Source organism: Monodon monoceros, unplaced genomic scaffold (assembly GCF_005190385.1).
Source record: "Monodon monoceros isolate NGI ecotype Baffin Bay Population unplaced genomic scaffold, NGI_Narwhal_1 Super_Scaffold_19, whole genome shotgun sequence".
NCBI classification, from domain to species: Eukaryota; Metazoa; Chordata; class Mammalia; order Artiodactyla; family Monodontidae; genus Monodon; species Monodon monoceros.
The window spans coordinates 63,142,235-63,158,762 of NW_021703775.1; the positions used below are offsets into that span (position 1 = coordinate 63,142,235).

Below are 16,528 nucleotides of genomic sequence, written 5' to 3' on the forward strand. Positions count from 1 at the left end.
GGGCCGCCCGACCCCAGATGCCGTGTGGCCTGTTCGGTGTCCGCCGTTAACCTCGCCGCGCGGCCGGAGGAGGAGCGGGGCGGGGCGGGGCCGGCGGGCCGGCAGCCGGGCGGGCAGGAGGGCCCCGCCGGGGGTGGGGGTGGGTGCGGGGAGTCCCGCGGGGGGTGGGGGGAGGGGGCGGGCGCGGAGTCACGGGGGTGGGGTCACCGGCGGTGGCTCCGGGAGGCCGACCGGTAGGGGAGGGGGCCGTGGGGGTGGCTCGGCGGAACCAGCCCCGGCTGGGGAGCAGCGGCGACTTTGGGGGCCGGGGCCAGGGCTTTCCGGGCTTCGGTGAGGCCGCCGCGGGCCCCGTCTTCCGGGCGGCCGCCCGAGTTTGAGGTGATTGTTGCCGCCGCCGCCGCCGCCACCGCCCCGGCTGCCATCTCCTCCTCCTCCCGGGCCGCCGCCTCCTCCTCTTCCTCCTCCTCCTGGGCCGGGCTGATCCCCTCCCCGCTGCCGCCTCCTCCTGGGCTGGGCCCGCGGTGTCTCGTCCCCTCGCGGAGCCGCTCCTGCCGCCGCCGCCGCCGCCTCCTCATTCATCCTCGTGCACCATAGGCGGCACAGGCACCAAGATGTCCAACCGAGTGGTCTGCCGGGAAGCCAGTCACGCCGGGAGCTGGTACACAGCCTCAGGTAGGGCCCCAGGCCGGCCGGCCCTTCCGCCGCCGCTGCCTGGCCCCGCGCCCGGCCGGCCGAGGTCGGCGGCCCGGCCCCGCGCGGCGGCGGGAGAGACGAGGGCGCTGACGGCCGCCGGCCGCTGACCGCGTGGGGAGGGAGCGGGCCGGAGGCTGGCCTCGCCGCCTTCCCACCCGGGCGGCATCCCGCCGGTCAGCCCGGGGTCGGCCTCCCTCACGCTCTGCCGGGAGTTGGGCGAGAGGGAGAGTTGCCGCCTCGGCAGCCTGCGTCCTCCCTCAGGACCAGGCTCGAGGAAAGAATGTGCTCCCCGACCGAGCCTACTTGTCGCCTCCTCCGGCTCCCGGGAAGCGGGCGGCCGGCCGCAGCCACCCCCCGGGGGGACGGTTAGCCCTGCGCCCTAGCCCTGCTTCCTCCGTACGGAGCCGAGCGACCCTCCGCCCTCCAGCCGCGGGAGGGAAGCGCCTTCCTCCTTTCCCCTCCCCTCCCGTCCCTTCCCCTCCCATCTCCTCTCTTCGCCTCTCCTCCCCACGACGCTCCGAGCGGCGCCCGCGACCCGGGGACTTCTTAGTCTCCCGGGGTGCACACGGGCTCTGCTCGCCCGCCTCCTGCCAGGCAGTCTTCTCCCGCTCCCCTTGGCAGTTCAGAACGAGAGGCCGCATTTCCCCCTCACCTTTCAGGTGCTCAGCCGTTTTGAGAGGAGTGAAGGGTAGTACTTTTTGACATTGCCAGGCCAGAGGCAGGGTCTGGGCATGTTAGGTCTGTGAGAGGACGCCCTTTTCTGGGGTTTGCTGCTCTGTCTGTTGGGGGTAGGGTAGAAGTATTGCTAAGCAGAGGCTTGGGGTGGCCTCCTAGCTCTTTTGTCAGTGTTTTCATTGTTACTGTCATTCACGAAAGGGGCAGCTGGAGATGGCATCAGCAGTTTTTCCTGAGCAGCCTCCTCAGTCTCCAGTCGCTTAACACCAAGCAGGTGCTGGAACTACTTAACGCGTTGGGTCAGGTTTTGAGAGAGTTTAGTCTTCTATCGACACTGTCCAAAAATACTTTAGAGCTCTTTAGGTGAGAGAGTGTAGGGACTTTCGCTTTAATAAAGCTCTTGTTAGAACGACTGTTTTCTGGGATTATTTTCAGGAGTCACATTTCTGATAAGTTGACAAAATTCCACTGTGATTCCTGAATTTTCAGTCATTTGGTATTGGCTTATCAATACCTAGACCCAAATCTTTAGTGTGGGTCGGATCATGTTTCCCTTTGCAAATAATTGGGTTGGATAGAGACATGGTTTGTGAGAAAACAAAGATTTGGAAGAAAATTCATTTCTCTGAGGTTGCTAAGCTCTCTCATTAAATACATGCACTTTACTGACTCACTGAAGATTTGCTGTGTTAAGAAGACATAAAGGATTTGCAAGCCTAACAGGTAGCTATAGTTTTGCATTAAGCAGATGACTTTTAATGGTTATAGTGGCTTCCCTCATGGTTCTAAAGTGCTTCGTAAACATTTCATCAGTTCTCACAACCTTAGCATGTCAGTTAAGCCTTTCTTGTTCAGCTTATGGGGATATTCCCAAGATTCTGTACAAACCAGTGGCAAAACAGGAATGGGAGTCCCTGGCTCCTGGTTTTGTCTTCCAATCAATGCATTATTACTATTAAAGTTATCAATGAATAATAGTCTTTTCAGGGTTGTGAGTCACTAAACTTTTTCTTCAATGTGTTTTGAAGAGATAAAAAGTCACAGTTTTCATTTTCATGGCCACTTTTTGGTTAATTTATTTTGTTTTCTATACCTTTCAAAAGTGTTTTAAACTTTTGCACTGAAAATGTGGCAGGAATTTTTATAGATTCTTGAACATTCTTTGCATAGTAAAATTAGGCATAGTTCACACTTCAGACTTGAAAAGACTTCTTCAGTAATCTCAAATATAAGAACCCTTTAATCCAGCTGAAAACATTCTGTGATTAAAACTATTTATCAGTAGTGAACTAAAATGGACAACTTTCTTAAAATTTTAAAATATATTCTTATTTCCCTAAATTCTGAATGAAATCAGTAATGCAATTTTGGTAATGTGAATTGTCATGGAGAACCTTATTGTTAAAAAAAAAAAAATTCAGACCATGTGGTGTGTGTGTGTGTGTGTGTGTGTGAGAGAGAGAGAAAGAGAGAGAGAGAGAGAGAGAGAGAGAGACTTTTAAACTTGAGTAATAATGAGGGTGAATTTAAAGCAATTTTTAGGGGAATTCTCTGGCGGTCCAGTGGTTAGGACTCTGTGCTTTCATTGCTGAGGGCGTGGGTTCAAATCCCTGCTCAGGGAAATGAGATCTCGCAAGCCATGCATCGCTGCCAAATTTAAAAGAAAAAAAAAGGCAATTTAGTTATAAAAGCTGATTTCATATTTTAAAAATGAATAAAAATATACGTAAGTAAATTTTGACTTGATCTAGTGACTTCTAGACCCCATTTTATCTAGATTGATAACATTGACCATTGGAAAAATTTTACTTGTATTATTATTGTTCCCTTAAACTAGGCCTAAAAACATGTAGTAGGAGAGAGACAGATGTGCTTTTGGATTGTCATTCTGTAATTCTGCAGCATTCAGATTGTGTCCATAGAATTAAAGTGCTCAATTACTGATAAAATGGTGAGATAACATTTGCTTCAGTTATATAGCTAGTTCAGAAAAAAAAGTGTATACATACATGTGTTATATATCTACGTACACACCTTCGTTTTTATTTACCCCTTGTTATATGCTAGATCCATTGATAAAAGTATCAAGTATTCCCTGCCCTCCAAGAAGATATTGGAGGATAAATTCACCCTAATTATTACTCAAGTTTAAAAGTCTCTCTCTGAAGTGTAGTAACTCAAGACAAAAAATAAATATCAGATAAATTGAGGCAGTGCTTTTAGGAGTTTGGACGAGGGTGGAATCACTTCAAAGGATTTGAATTATGCTTTGAAGGAAGGGTATTTGAGTAGATTTGAAAAGGGAGAAAGTACATTGGGGAACACCACAAAGATACAGAGGCAGGTAAGCGTAAGTAGGCCAATTTAATAAGAATGGAAGGTTCTCACGGGGTGTAGTTCACGAGCCTGGTTGGAGCTAGAGTGTAGATGCCTGTGAATGCTATGCATCATAGGGATTTAACTTATGCAGTAGGTAATCAGGACCAGTGCAGAAGTTTCTGAGTAGGGGACTGATGTGCAAGTAGCATTTTAGGAAAATTAATCTCATAGGAAGGTTAATCCTTGCTTCTTTATGGGTATACAGCAGGGATCAGCAAACTCACTATGTCTGCAGTCCAAATCTAGCCTGTGGCCTTTTTTTTTTTTTGTGGTAAAGTCCACTAACAGAATGGTTTTTAATTTTTTTAAAAATTTATTTATTTAATTTATTTTATTTTTGGCTGCGTTGGGTCTTCGCTGCTGCGAGTGGGCTTTCCCTAGTTGCGGCGAGCAGGCCTCTCATTGCAGTGGCTTCTCTTGTTGCGGAGCATAGGCTCCAGGCGTGCAGGCTTCAGTAGTTGTGGCACATGGACTTAGTTGCTCCATGGCACGTGAGATCTTCCCAGACCAGGGCTCGAACCCGTGTCCCCTGCATTGGCAGGCGGATTCTTAACCACCACGCCACCAGGGAAGCCCAGTTTTTAATTGTTGAAGGGTTTAAAAAACAAACAAGAACCAAGAAGTGAAATAGAGTCTGTATGTGGCCTGTAAAGTCTAAAATATTTACTATTTATTTGGGCCTTTACAGAAAAAAATTGTCAACCCATAGTATATATTTGTGGTTCTCAAAATGTGGTCTGTAGATCAGCGGCATAATGTGTCTGTACTCTGTATTTTTTCCGGATTTGCTATATCTTTCATTTCATTATTTCAGCCCTTATGATCTTCTGTCTGGACAGTTATAACTGCCTCCTAACTGTCCTTCTTTCTGCCAACTTTATTCCCTTTAAGTCCATCCTCTGCATTGCTCCCTGAATAATCTATCTGACCACATAATTTCTTTGCATAAATCTCACTGACCCATCTTTCCTGTTGGATAAGGTCTAAGTCTCTTCATGACTTGGCATCTTCCTATCTCTTTGGCCACTTCCCCCAACCCCATCCCAGTTCTCCCTTTTACTACGCTTCAGCAACTGTCTAGCAGCTGTTCATTGTTTCTTTAAATATACTGTGCTGTTTCTTATCACTGTGTTTTTATTCAAGCTGTTTCCTGTGTTGGAATGCACTTTGCCAGGATAACTCCTTCTCATCTTTTAAGGACTCAGGTGTTAACACCTCCTAGAAGCCTACCCTGATGCCTTACCTACCCCTGGCTGTTCCTTTGTGTTCCCATAATATCCTGTGTGTATCTCTATATATTTACCTTGTTATCTGTGTATGTGGTCTTCTATAAGATTATGAACTCCTAGAAGACAGGGACTATGTCTTACTAATTTTTTTGTACCCCAAGTTCTCAGCAAGCACAGGTTTTGTACATAAATTTAATAAGTATCTGAACAAGTGAACATTTAAGGGCTTCGCATATAGTACATATGGACAGAGATATTGACATTTAAATCCCTAAGAACATGGCGGGTGATATAAGACCATTGCTAGTTAAGTCTCTGAGCGTAGTATAGGTGAAGAATCTTGGTGGTAGGAAAAGATTAGAAATCATGATTCACTAGTTGGGGACCTTATTTAATGTAAGATTTTTAAAGAAGTACGACATACATATAGAAAAGTGTACAGCTAGATGAAGTTTCACAAAATAGGCGTGTCATTGTAACTAGCACCCAGCTCAATAAACATCAGTAGTGGAATTCCCAACTCACACTGTATTCCTTGTATTCTAACACCATAGAAAAGTTTTGTCTGTTTTTGAACTCTGTATAAGTGGAATCATATAGAATAACTTGTTTGAGCTTCTTTTGCTCAACATTACATTTATGAGATTAATCCATGTTATACTGTGGTTTGTTCTTGTTGTGTTCTATTCTGTGAATAAACCACAGTTTTTCCATTCTACTATTAATGGACATTTTTGTTATTTACAGTTTTGCTGCTTTGAACATTTTTGTACTCTTTTTCCTGATGAATGTATATATGCATTTTTGTTGGGTATGTACCTTAAGTGGAATTATTAGGTCATGGTTATGGCTATGGTATGTTCATTTTTAGTAGATTTTGCTGAAGTTTTGCCAAGTGGTTTTACAAACTTATACTCCCACCAGAAGTATATGAGAGAATTCCAGTTGTTCCACATGTTTGCCAACACTTGGTATTGTCAGTTTTTTTATTTTTAGTTTTTCTTGAAGGGTGTGTAGTGGTATTGCATTGTAGTTTTGATTTTATTTTCTGATGACTAATGAAGTTGAGCACCTTTTCATATTAGGGGCCCCATGTTTATTAGTCATTTGGACTTCTGCTTTTGTGAAGTGTCTGTCAAGTCTTTAGCCCTTTTTATACTAGAGTATTTACTTTTTTCATATTGATTTGTAGTTCTTTATATATTCTGGATATAGTCTTTTTAGGTATATGTATTGCATATATCTTCTACTCTGTAGCTTTTTCAGGATCTTGGTATCTTGGTGAGTCAAGGTTCTTAATTTTAAAGAAGTCCAGTTTATCAGTTGGTTAGTATTCTTCTGTTTTCATTTATGAAATCTCTACCTACTTCAGTGTCATGAAGCTAACTTTCCTATGTTTTCTTTTAAAAGCTTTATTTTTTCACCTTTCATATTAAGATCAATAATTCATCTGGTTGATAGCTGTATCTGTATGGTTGTGGTACATTACATAAATTTATTTTGAAATAAATGTACATATAGAAAAAGTATAAATGGGTGTACAAAATGGGTGTACACTTTGATGAATATCCACAAATATACTCTGTGTAACTATCCCCTAGCTCAAGAAATAGAACGTTTTCACCATCTCAGAGGGATATATCACATTTTAATGTTTTCTGAAATTGGTATGTTTTATATCTTAAGTGTATATTTAATGTGGGAGGTTCCCCCCCCCACTCCCACCCCCCCGGAAAGTGGTTGTTATACCTTATAATTACTAGTGTCATAGAAGTGAGGAAATATATCAGAGTCTAATGATTTCATAAAGCATTCTTGAACTGTTTGTATGGTATATATCTTAGTAGCAGTTTTATTTTTTAAGTTGTTTTAATTCTTTCTGTCATATTTCTAAATATATTTAATAAAATTATATCAGGGTTCTATAATTGGAAAACCACAACTTTTTTTTTTTTGGCATGTACCTTGAGTTCTAGAGTGTCAAAATATATCTTGGTGTGTGAGAAATTAAAAAACTGATACAAATATTCTCCTTTGAAGAGAAAATACTATATAATATTTAGTTTTGAAATGAACTTTTTTAGGTTACTAAATATGGTTTTCTGTGTGATGATGTTTGCGTCTCATCCTATTATTTAACCTTGGAGAAAGGCAAGAAGGAAAGAACAAATTTAATAGGTAAACTGTTGAGTTTATTGCTTGATTACCTCTTTCTCACTTTCCTTCTTATCCTTTCACATGCAATTTCCCAGTCAAAAATCATCTTGCCTACCTCCATAGTGTAGTTTATATTATCTACTTTTGGGTTTTTGTCCATTTTAAAGAAGGTCAAGACAACAAGTAAAAATGTCATTTGTTAAGTGTATTCTGTAGTTACATTACATTTATGTCTGTATACCCTCTAATTTTCAAAAGGCTGCTACAAGGTTGGTATATTCTCCATTTATGGATGTGGAAACAATGACTCAGAGAGGTTGAGTAACTTGCTTAAGGTATAGTAAGTAAGTGGAAGAGCCAGTCTGACTCCAAAACTAGAGTTAAATGTTAGGGGCAGGGAGGTATGATGAGATACGCTGCCCCAAACACTGAACTTTTCTGTTCCATTCAGGTTTTTCCCAAACTACAATATAGACATTTAACTGACACTTATGTATCATTTATGGTTTATAAAGCATTTTCTCATACATTTTTGACTTTCACAATAATCTTATGATTAGGTACAGGATAGGTAAGGCAGGCAGGTCTTTAATCCATCCCCACCTTTCTATTTTATTGATGAGAAACTAAGACTTGAAGGAGGCTAAATTGCCTGAGTCATACTACTAGTAAATGGTAGAGCTAGAATTTGAACCTGGGACTTGTAGCTGAAGCCTAGTGTTCTATTTATAGTGATGCCAGAGTAAGTAAGAAGTTGAACTATTTGGAATCAGTAAGCACCTCTATAACTGTCAGGTTAAATATATTATAAAATAATAAAAGCATAACTAAAAGCACTTAAGAATATTGAATATTATTCTTATGGTATAAATAGACAAAGGAATTGGTATATTTTAATTACTCTAGTCCTAGGATTTGAATTGGGCCTATCAAAACTTGACACTTCTGTAGAGGCTTTATTTAACTTTCAATCATTCAGTATTGGACAAACTCAGTTCTGTGTGAAAGGTACTACTCTAGGGACTAGGTGCATAGCAGGAGATGAAAACAGAAAAAAATCTCTAGAGTTTATATTCTAGTTGGGGGAGACAGACTATAAATACGGTAAGTAAGTAGAACACATAGTATGTTAGATAGAGGAAAATGCTATGGAGAATTATAAAGCAAATAAAGTGGAGCTGGTGCATAAGGAATGTTAAAGAATGGGAGAAATTTTATTTATTTTTATTAAAAATATTTATTTGTTTATTTATTTGGCTGCGCTGGGTCTTAGTTGTGGCATGTGGGACCTGCGTTGCGGCATGTGGGACCTTCGTTGCAGCATGCAGGATCTTCATTTGCAGCATACGGGATCTTCATTTGCAGCGTGCGAACTCTTAGTTGCGGCATGTGGGATCTAGTTACCTGACCAGGGATCGAATCTGGGCCCCCTGCATTGGGAGCGCAGAGTCTTAGCCACTGGACCACCAGGGAAGTCCCCAAGAATGGGAGAAATTTTAAATGGCAAGGACAGGGTAGATGTCACTGAACCGACATTTGAGTGAAGACTTGAAGTAGGTGAAAGAACAAGCCTTGCATTCTAGGTAATTCTAGGGGTTAGGGGCTAGATAGTTTTAGGTCGAGGGTACAGCAAGTTTAAAGGTCCTGTGGCTAGAGCAGGCCTGGAGTATTTGAGGAATGCAAGAAGGTTATTGCAACTGGAATGAAGTGACATGGGGCAGAGTAGTTCGACATGAGGTTAAGAGGAAAATAAATAGCTGGAGCAGAGGCACAAAGGTGTTGTGGTCAGATGACATTAGGTCTGGAAGACCATTGTAAGGACCTTTACTTGAGTGAGATAGCCATTGGAAAGTTTTGAGCAGTCGGTGACATGATCTATTATAGTTTAGACTTACTAGATCCACTTGACTGCCATGTTCAGAGTAGACTACAGTTGGGGAGTGGTGAAGGCAGTGGCAAGGGCTGAACCAACAGTTAAGAGGAAAGTAGCAATCCAAGTTACAGATGATGGCTTGGATTGAGTAATAGCTGTGGAAGTGGGTAAGAAGTGGTTCATTACTGGGTATATTTTGAAGGTAGAGTCCAAAGGATTTGCTGATATACTTGGAGTGGAGTGTGAGAGAAAGAGAGGAGTCATGGATATATTTCTTAAGGTTTATCCCTGAGATTGCAATAATGGAGTTGCTATTATCTGAGAAAGGGAAGACTTAAGAGAAACAGGTTTGGAGGGGGAGGTTAGGAGCTCAATTTTGGTTTGTTAAGTTTGAGATGTTTACTATATAGTTAAGTGGATACATGAGTCTGGAGTTTAGGGGAGAGGCCTAGGGTGGAGCTTTAAAATTGGGAATTATCATTATGTAGATAACATTTAAAGCCAAGTGTCTGGATGAAATCACCATAGGAATCAGAGTAGCCAGAAAAAAGGGGCTTGTGAGTGAGCCTTGGAAATATTTCCAACTTGAAGAGGTTGAAGAGGTGAGGGATATCATGTAAGGAAGATAGATTAAGCTGCTCATGAGGAAGAGAACGAGATGTCCTGGGAGCCAAGTAGGGAAAATGCTTTAAGGCATCTCAACACAATTTATGTAGATTTTTCTGGGCTTTTTTTCTTTGACAAACACATTTAATCTGGTCTAAGCCACTCTGGTCTTAGCCATCTCTTATGCTGCTGCCAGAGCTTCCTAACTGGTTGCCTAGTTTCCATTCTGTTCTTTACACAGCAGCCTCAGAGCTCTTTTAAAAATGTAAATAAGATAATATTCTTTTCTCAAAATCCTATCATACTTAAAATCACACTTAAAAATCCTTGCCAAGGCTTAGAAGGTTTTATATGCTTTGACCTTTGCCTAACTTTCTGATTTCATCTTCTACCACTTGTCCTTTACCTTATGTTGTTCCAGCCATTCTGGCCCCCTTGCTGTTCCCCAAATATGTCAAGCTTATTCCTGCCTTAGGACTTTTGTGTGCACTTCATAACATTGATTAATCCTGGATTGGTAGTCAAGGAAAAGGTATATTTATTGACTCCCTTATTTCCTTAGTCACAACCAGGAGGACAATTAGGGAGAGATGTTGAGAATGAATGGGATAGGTTTTCCCAAAGTGTTCTGAGAAACAGTCCCTGGAGATGCCTTTGCAGAAAGGGTTTATGGTCAAATAAGTTTAGGAAATGTTGCATCTGTTTTTCTCCATTGGGCCCAGACAACTAACAAGAGACTTGTTTTATGGCTTATTACATGGTGTGTCTTGGTGAGTGTTCTGTGTCTGTTTGAAAATAATGTATGTTTTCTGTCATTGTGGGGTAGATTGCTCTCTAAATGTTAATTAGGTTAAATTGGGTTATTTAAATCTCTACATTCCTATTGATTTTCCTTTTTTTCCTGTCAGTTCCTGAGAGCAGTTTTGAAATTTCCAACTGTAATTCTGGATTTGTCTGTTTTTTCTTTTAGTTTTGTTGATTTGTTGTTTCAGGTTTTTTGAATTTCTGTTATTTGATATACCTGTTAGGGATTATATTTTGTTGATGAATTGACTATCACAGTGTATGTTCTTCTTTATATCTGGTAATATTTTTTGCTCTGAAGTGTTCCTTGTTTTGTATTAATGAAGCCAATCCAACTTTCTCATGGTTAATATTTATATGGTATATTCTTTTCCATATGTGTCAGCATCACCAAGACCACCTTCAGGTTTGATGATTTGTTAGAAGGATCAGAGCTGTTATACTTACAGACGGGGTTTATTACAGAGAAAGAATACAGGTTAAAATGAGGAAGAGGTGCATACAGTACAGTGGAGTGCAGGAGAGACCAAGTGTGAGAGTCCAGTTGTTCTCTTAGTGACGCGTGACAAGTGTGCAGTATTGCCAACCAGGGAAGCTCAGCTGGGCCTTGGTACCCAGGGTTTTATTGGGAGCTGGTCATGTAGGCATGGAGCAAGCTTGTGACTGACCTTAGCTACTCAGTCTCCAGCCCTCCTCTCTCCTGCAGAGGTCACAGTGTGGCCCAGGGTAGCAGGAGAACAAAAAGAGGAGTTCACCATAAATCACATTGTAGCATAAACTATCTGGCAAGGCCCCAGATATACAAAGACACTTAAAAAAATTGTGGTAGAATATATATAACAAAATTTACTGTTTTACCAATTTCTAAATGTACACTTCTCTGGCATGAGTACACTTGTATTATTTTTTGGGGTGGCCAAAAAGTTCATTTGGGTTTTTTCCGTAAGATGTTACAGAATGAACTTTTTGGCCAATCCAATACAACCGTCTCCAGCATCCATCTCTAGAGTGTTTTCATCTGTTCCAACTGAAACTTTGTACCCATTAAACACTTAACTCCCTACTGACTCCTTCCTCCAGCTTTGGCAACCACTCTTCTCCTTTCTTTATCTATGATTTCACCTATCTTAGGTACCGCATTTAGGTGGATTCATACAATATTTGTCCTTTTATGTCTGGCTTATTTCACTTAGCATGTTTTCAGAGTTCATTTATGTTGTAGCATGTATCAGAATTCCTTTTTAAAGCTGAATAATATCCATTGTATGATATACCATAGTTTGTTTATTCATTTATCTGTTGATAGACATTTGGGTTGTTACTACCTTTTGACTTTTGTGAATAATAGTGCTATGAATGTTGGTGTACAAGTATCCGCTTGAGTCTTGCTTTCCGTACTTTTGGATATCTAAGAGTATAATTGCTGGGTCATATAGTAATTCTGTGTTTCACTTTTTGAGAAACCACCAAACTGATTGCCACAGTAGTTGCACCATTTTACATTCCTACCAGCAATGCTTGGGGGTTCCATTTTTTTTGCAGCCTTGACAACACTTGTTATTTTCCTTTTTTTGGATAATCATCCTAATGAGTGTGAATTTGTATCGTTACGGTTTTGATTTGTATTTCTCTAATGACTAATTATGTTGAACACCTTTTCATGTGTTTATTGGCCATTTGTATATCATCTTTGGAGAAGTGTGTTTTCAGGTCCTTTGCCTACTTTTGAAAGCACAGGTTCCTAACCACTGGACCGCCAGGGAATTCCCACTACCATACTCTTGATTTCTGTAGCTTTTTTACTCCATTTTTGAAAGGTAGTTTGGTAGGTATTGAATTCAGTGGGTATGTTGTCATTACTTCTTTTAGCATTTTATAAATGTTCTGTTGTATTTTGGCTTGCACAGATTCTGAGAATTCTGTGATTTTTAAATATTTGTTCCTCTGAATATAGGGTGTCTTTTTTCCTCCAGTTGCTTTAAGATTTTAAAAAATTATTAACATTTTCCTGCTAGTCTATTATCATGTGCCTTTGAATAATTTTCTTTGAATTTAATCCTGTTTGGAATTTGTCAAGTTTCTCAGATGTGTGGGTTGTAGTTTGCAGCAAATTTGGAAAAGCAGTCATCATTATCATCTCAGATATTTTTCTTTTTCACTTCCTTTGTTTTCTAGACTCCAAATAAAAAAAAGTACGTTAGATATCTTAATATTGTCCCACAGTTCACTGAGAATTATTTTTTTCCTTTTTTTCCTCTCTGCTTCCTTTTGGATAATTTCTTTTGCTTTATATTCAGGTTCACTGATTTTTTTCTTGTCCAGTATCTAATTTTGCTTTTAATTCTGTCAATGACATCTTTTAAGTATAAAAGAATTAAAATAACTGCTGATTTCATGGTTTTACCTGAATCTTTTCTTTTTTTTTTTTGCCGCATTGTGTGGCTTGCGGGATCTCAGTTCCCTGACCAGGGGTTGAAACCAGACCACGGCAGTGAAAGTGCCAAATCCTAACCACTAGACCACCAGGAAACTCCTAATATTTTCTTTATAATTACTTTATTCATTACTATTTTTTTTCAGATGATGGATTTATTTATAGGTTTAAAAAAACATTTCTCTCTTGTGTTTTAGAAATGAGATACTTATTCTTCTGGCATGAGTATTTAGTTGCTAGTGATACTGTTTTGCCTCGGAGCTGAAAAAAAGAGTAAAATTTTTTGTTTTTCTGAGATCAGAGCAACATAAAAATTGAAAATACATTTGAATTATGGCTTAATATTGGTTTAGGATTACGTTGTTTAAATTAAATTATAAATTAAAAAATTTTGAATACATTTGTATGTTTTAAAAATTAAAGATATTCATTGAGAAGTCTCATTCCTGTACCCTTCTGTGTATTCCATATTCCCCTTCCCTTATAGGTATTGCCTTTACCGGTTTCTTCAGTGCCTGGTGTTTCTTTATGCATATACAAGCACGTATGGACACGTCATCATTTTCTCCCTCTTTTCAGCAAATGGAAGCTGAAGTGTAATAAATGTCAATATCTCATATTTTGTCTTATCCTTTGCCTTTTTGTACTTAACAAATTTAACAATTGAAGATCTTTTCATATTACAACAGAGAGTTATTATTCTACCTATCATACCTCCTTTTTTTCTCAGTGTTTATTCTGGTTCTTCAAAGGAAGATAGTTATGATGCATTCAGTAAGGTTATCCAGAGGTGAATAGCTAAATAAAGTATCATCAGATCTCCAGCAGTTGTTTTCAAATTTTTCAGTCTCAGAATTCTTTTATACTTCTCAAAATTACTGATAACCTCAAAGAACTTTTATGTGGATTATGTCTATTAATACCTATCAAATTAGAAACTAATACTGAGAAACATTAGAAGTATTTAAAATAACAGTAATAAACCCATTCCATATTAATAACATAAGCAGCATTTAAAAAATTTTTTATTGGAGTATAGTTGATTTACAGTGTTGTGTTAGCTTCTGCTGTACAGCAAAGTGAATCAGTTATACATATACATATATCAGCTCTTTTTTTTAGATTCTTTCCCCAGATAGGTCATTACAGAGTATTGAGAAGAGTTCCCTGTGCTATACAGTAGGTCCTTATTAGTTATCTATTTTATATATAGTAGTGTGTATATGTCAAGCCCAATCTCCCAATTTATCCCTCCCCCCCAGTAGCATTTTTAATGAAAATAACTTTATTTTCCAAAACAGGGAATATATAAGAGATTCGCTTTTACAAAAATTATTTATTTATTTAGGCTGCATTGTGCAGCATGTGGGATCCTAGTTCCCTGACCAGGGATCAAACCCGTGACCCCTGCAATGGAAGCGTGGAGTCTTAACCACTGGACCGCCAGGAAAGTCCAGCTTTTTTTTTTTTTAATTGAATTATAGTTGATTTACAATATTATGCTAGTTTCAGGTGTAAGGAGATTGGCATTTATTAACATTTTTGCAAATATATTTAATGTCTAGCTTAATAGAAAACAGCTGAATTCTCATATCTGTAGCTGTATTCACTGTCTTGTGATATGTTATTTTACTTGAAGCATATGAGGAAATTATGGTCTCATACGGATATGTAATTAGAAAAGGGCAGAGTATTTTAATAGACCTTTCAGATAATTGTGAATATTCTTCTTTGATGCCATATGAAAACTCAAGTGGTAGTTTCTTACTTTTTAAACTTTTACTGACATTTAGTTGACATACAGTAAGTTACACATTTTTAATATACCTGTGAAGCTATCAATGAAATCAAGATGGTGTACTCCTAAAGGCAGTTTTGGAAATATTTAATTGCAATGTGGAATTTGAAATCATAGCAATGAAATGAAGTTTTCATACTCTGTTTTCATTAAGATCAGTTGGTCTGTCTTCCACTTTGAATGTGTCTTTTATCCATGCAGGATTTCTTAACCCCATGCATTGATCATCTGGAAAATATTTGTTCCTTGGGTTATGCAGATCTTCCGAATGTTTACACATTTCATTATTCGTTGTCAAAGAATCACATTTGTTAATTTCACATTCTCATCAGAAAAGTCTTTCTGATGTAGGAAGCTTTTAAGTCCACACTGGTAGAAATGAGTTTGCAAAATTCTATTTTTCTCAAAGCTTGAATTTTGTAGTTAGCAATAGATGTTGACAGTTGTTTTCCTTGATGTTATAGGCTCACAGTTGATTTTCTTTTTTTTAAAAATATTTGTTTATTTTCTTTATTTTTTTGGCTGCATCGGGTCTTACTTGCAGCACACAAGATCTTCGTTGAGGCACGCGGGATCTTTTTGTTGCGCTGCACGGGTTCTTTGTTGCTGCGCATGGGTTTCTCTAGTTGTGGTGTGTGCACTACAGGGTGCCTGGGCTTTGTGGTTTTTGTGGCATGTGGCCTCAGTAGTTGTGGTGCGCAGGCTTAGTTGCCCCGTGGCATGTGGGATCTTAGTTCCCCGACCAGGGATAGAACCTGCATCCCCTGCATTGGAAGGCGGATTCTTTATCACTGGACCTCTAGGGAAGTCCCTAGGCTCACTGTTGATTTTCAAGGAAATATTTGCTAAATACCCAAGATTAAGTAACCATCATTTGTCTATCAGTCGTTCTTTCAAGAAAAATGATGTTCTATAGAAAAGTGGCTAGTTCAGCTTGCAATGCAGTCATGTAAGTGCCTGAGACAACCATTATACTTCCCATTTCAACACACAGAATATTAAAAGGTGTGTACTCAAGGGTTGAGATTTTATAAAATGTGTTAAATTTATAGCTACAGCTACATCAAAGACATTCTTGAATGAAACTGGGTGTTTTTTTTTTCTTTTTTAAATAGAGTGTGGTGAGTGTAGTGGCAAAGAATGTAATGACTACTAGTACAGTGTGCTGCTACTGCTAAGATACCAGCATTTTTACCTGCTGTTACTTTTGAGCCATCAATAAATGCTAATGAGTGAAATGCAATGAGTGCCAATACAGTGAAAGAAGCCAATAATGGTTTTAGTATTTTGAAAATGATTTTGACCTGATGGACCTTCTGAAAGGGTCTTGGGGATCCCAGGGATCTGTACATGTTACTTTGAGAATCTCTGGTTTGTAGAAATTCTTACTTCTTCCTTGGCAATTATAATTAACAGCCCTCCTGCCCCGCCCCCCCACCAAGAACTCTTTATTGTAGTGGTTATCAATCTTAATGTCTGTCTTCACACGCACACACAGCCCAGTACACCCTATGCCATATTACATACTCCTTCTACTAATTACAGTGGCTCGAGGAAAATGGGGACATGTAATTTATAAGTCATAAGTGGTTTTGATAAGCTTCCTCCCTCACCTCTGTTTCTCAAAAGCATGGTGAGGGACTATCATAAACTTTTGAATTAGATTTGCTGATAGGTGGGACCCAGGTGTCTTCATTTTTACCACACTGTTTTGAGTCTTTAGGAAGAAAACGGGGTTGCTCAAAGTAGAAGATGACATCACATTATCAGTTTTGTTTTTACTGTTCAGAGTGGAAGGTGACATCACCACTATCATCTTTGTATTTCTAGCACTGAGAGAAGTGTCTGACACAGAGCAGGAGCTCACTAAATGCTTTATG

At 39.7% G+C, this 16,528-nt stretch overlaps 1 protein-coding gene across 1 annotated transcript in view; it reads left to right on the forward strand.

Moving 5' to 3' along the window:
• The first annotated feature begins 286 nt into the window (after positions 1 to 286).
• The window catches only part of MEMO1 (mediator of cell motility 1), a 107,800-nt gene continuing 91,558 nt past the window's right edge, over positions 287 to 16,528 (forward strand). The window contains exon 1 of the mRNA XM_029231852.1: positions 287 to 672. Coding sequence (XP_029087685.1) covers positions 612 to 672 — 61 coding nt within the window. The 5' untranslated portion in view covers positions 287 to 611. The remainder of the gene's footprint in view (positions 673 to 16,528) is intronic.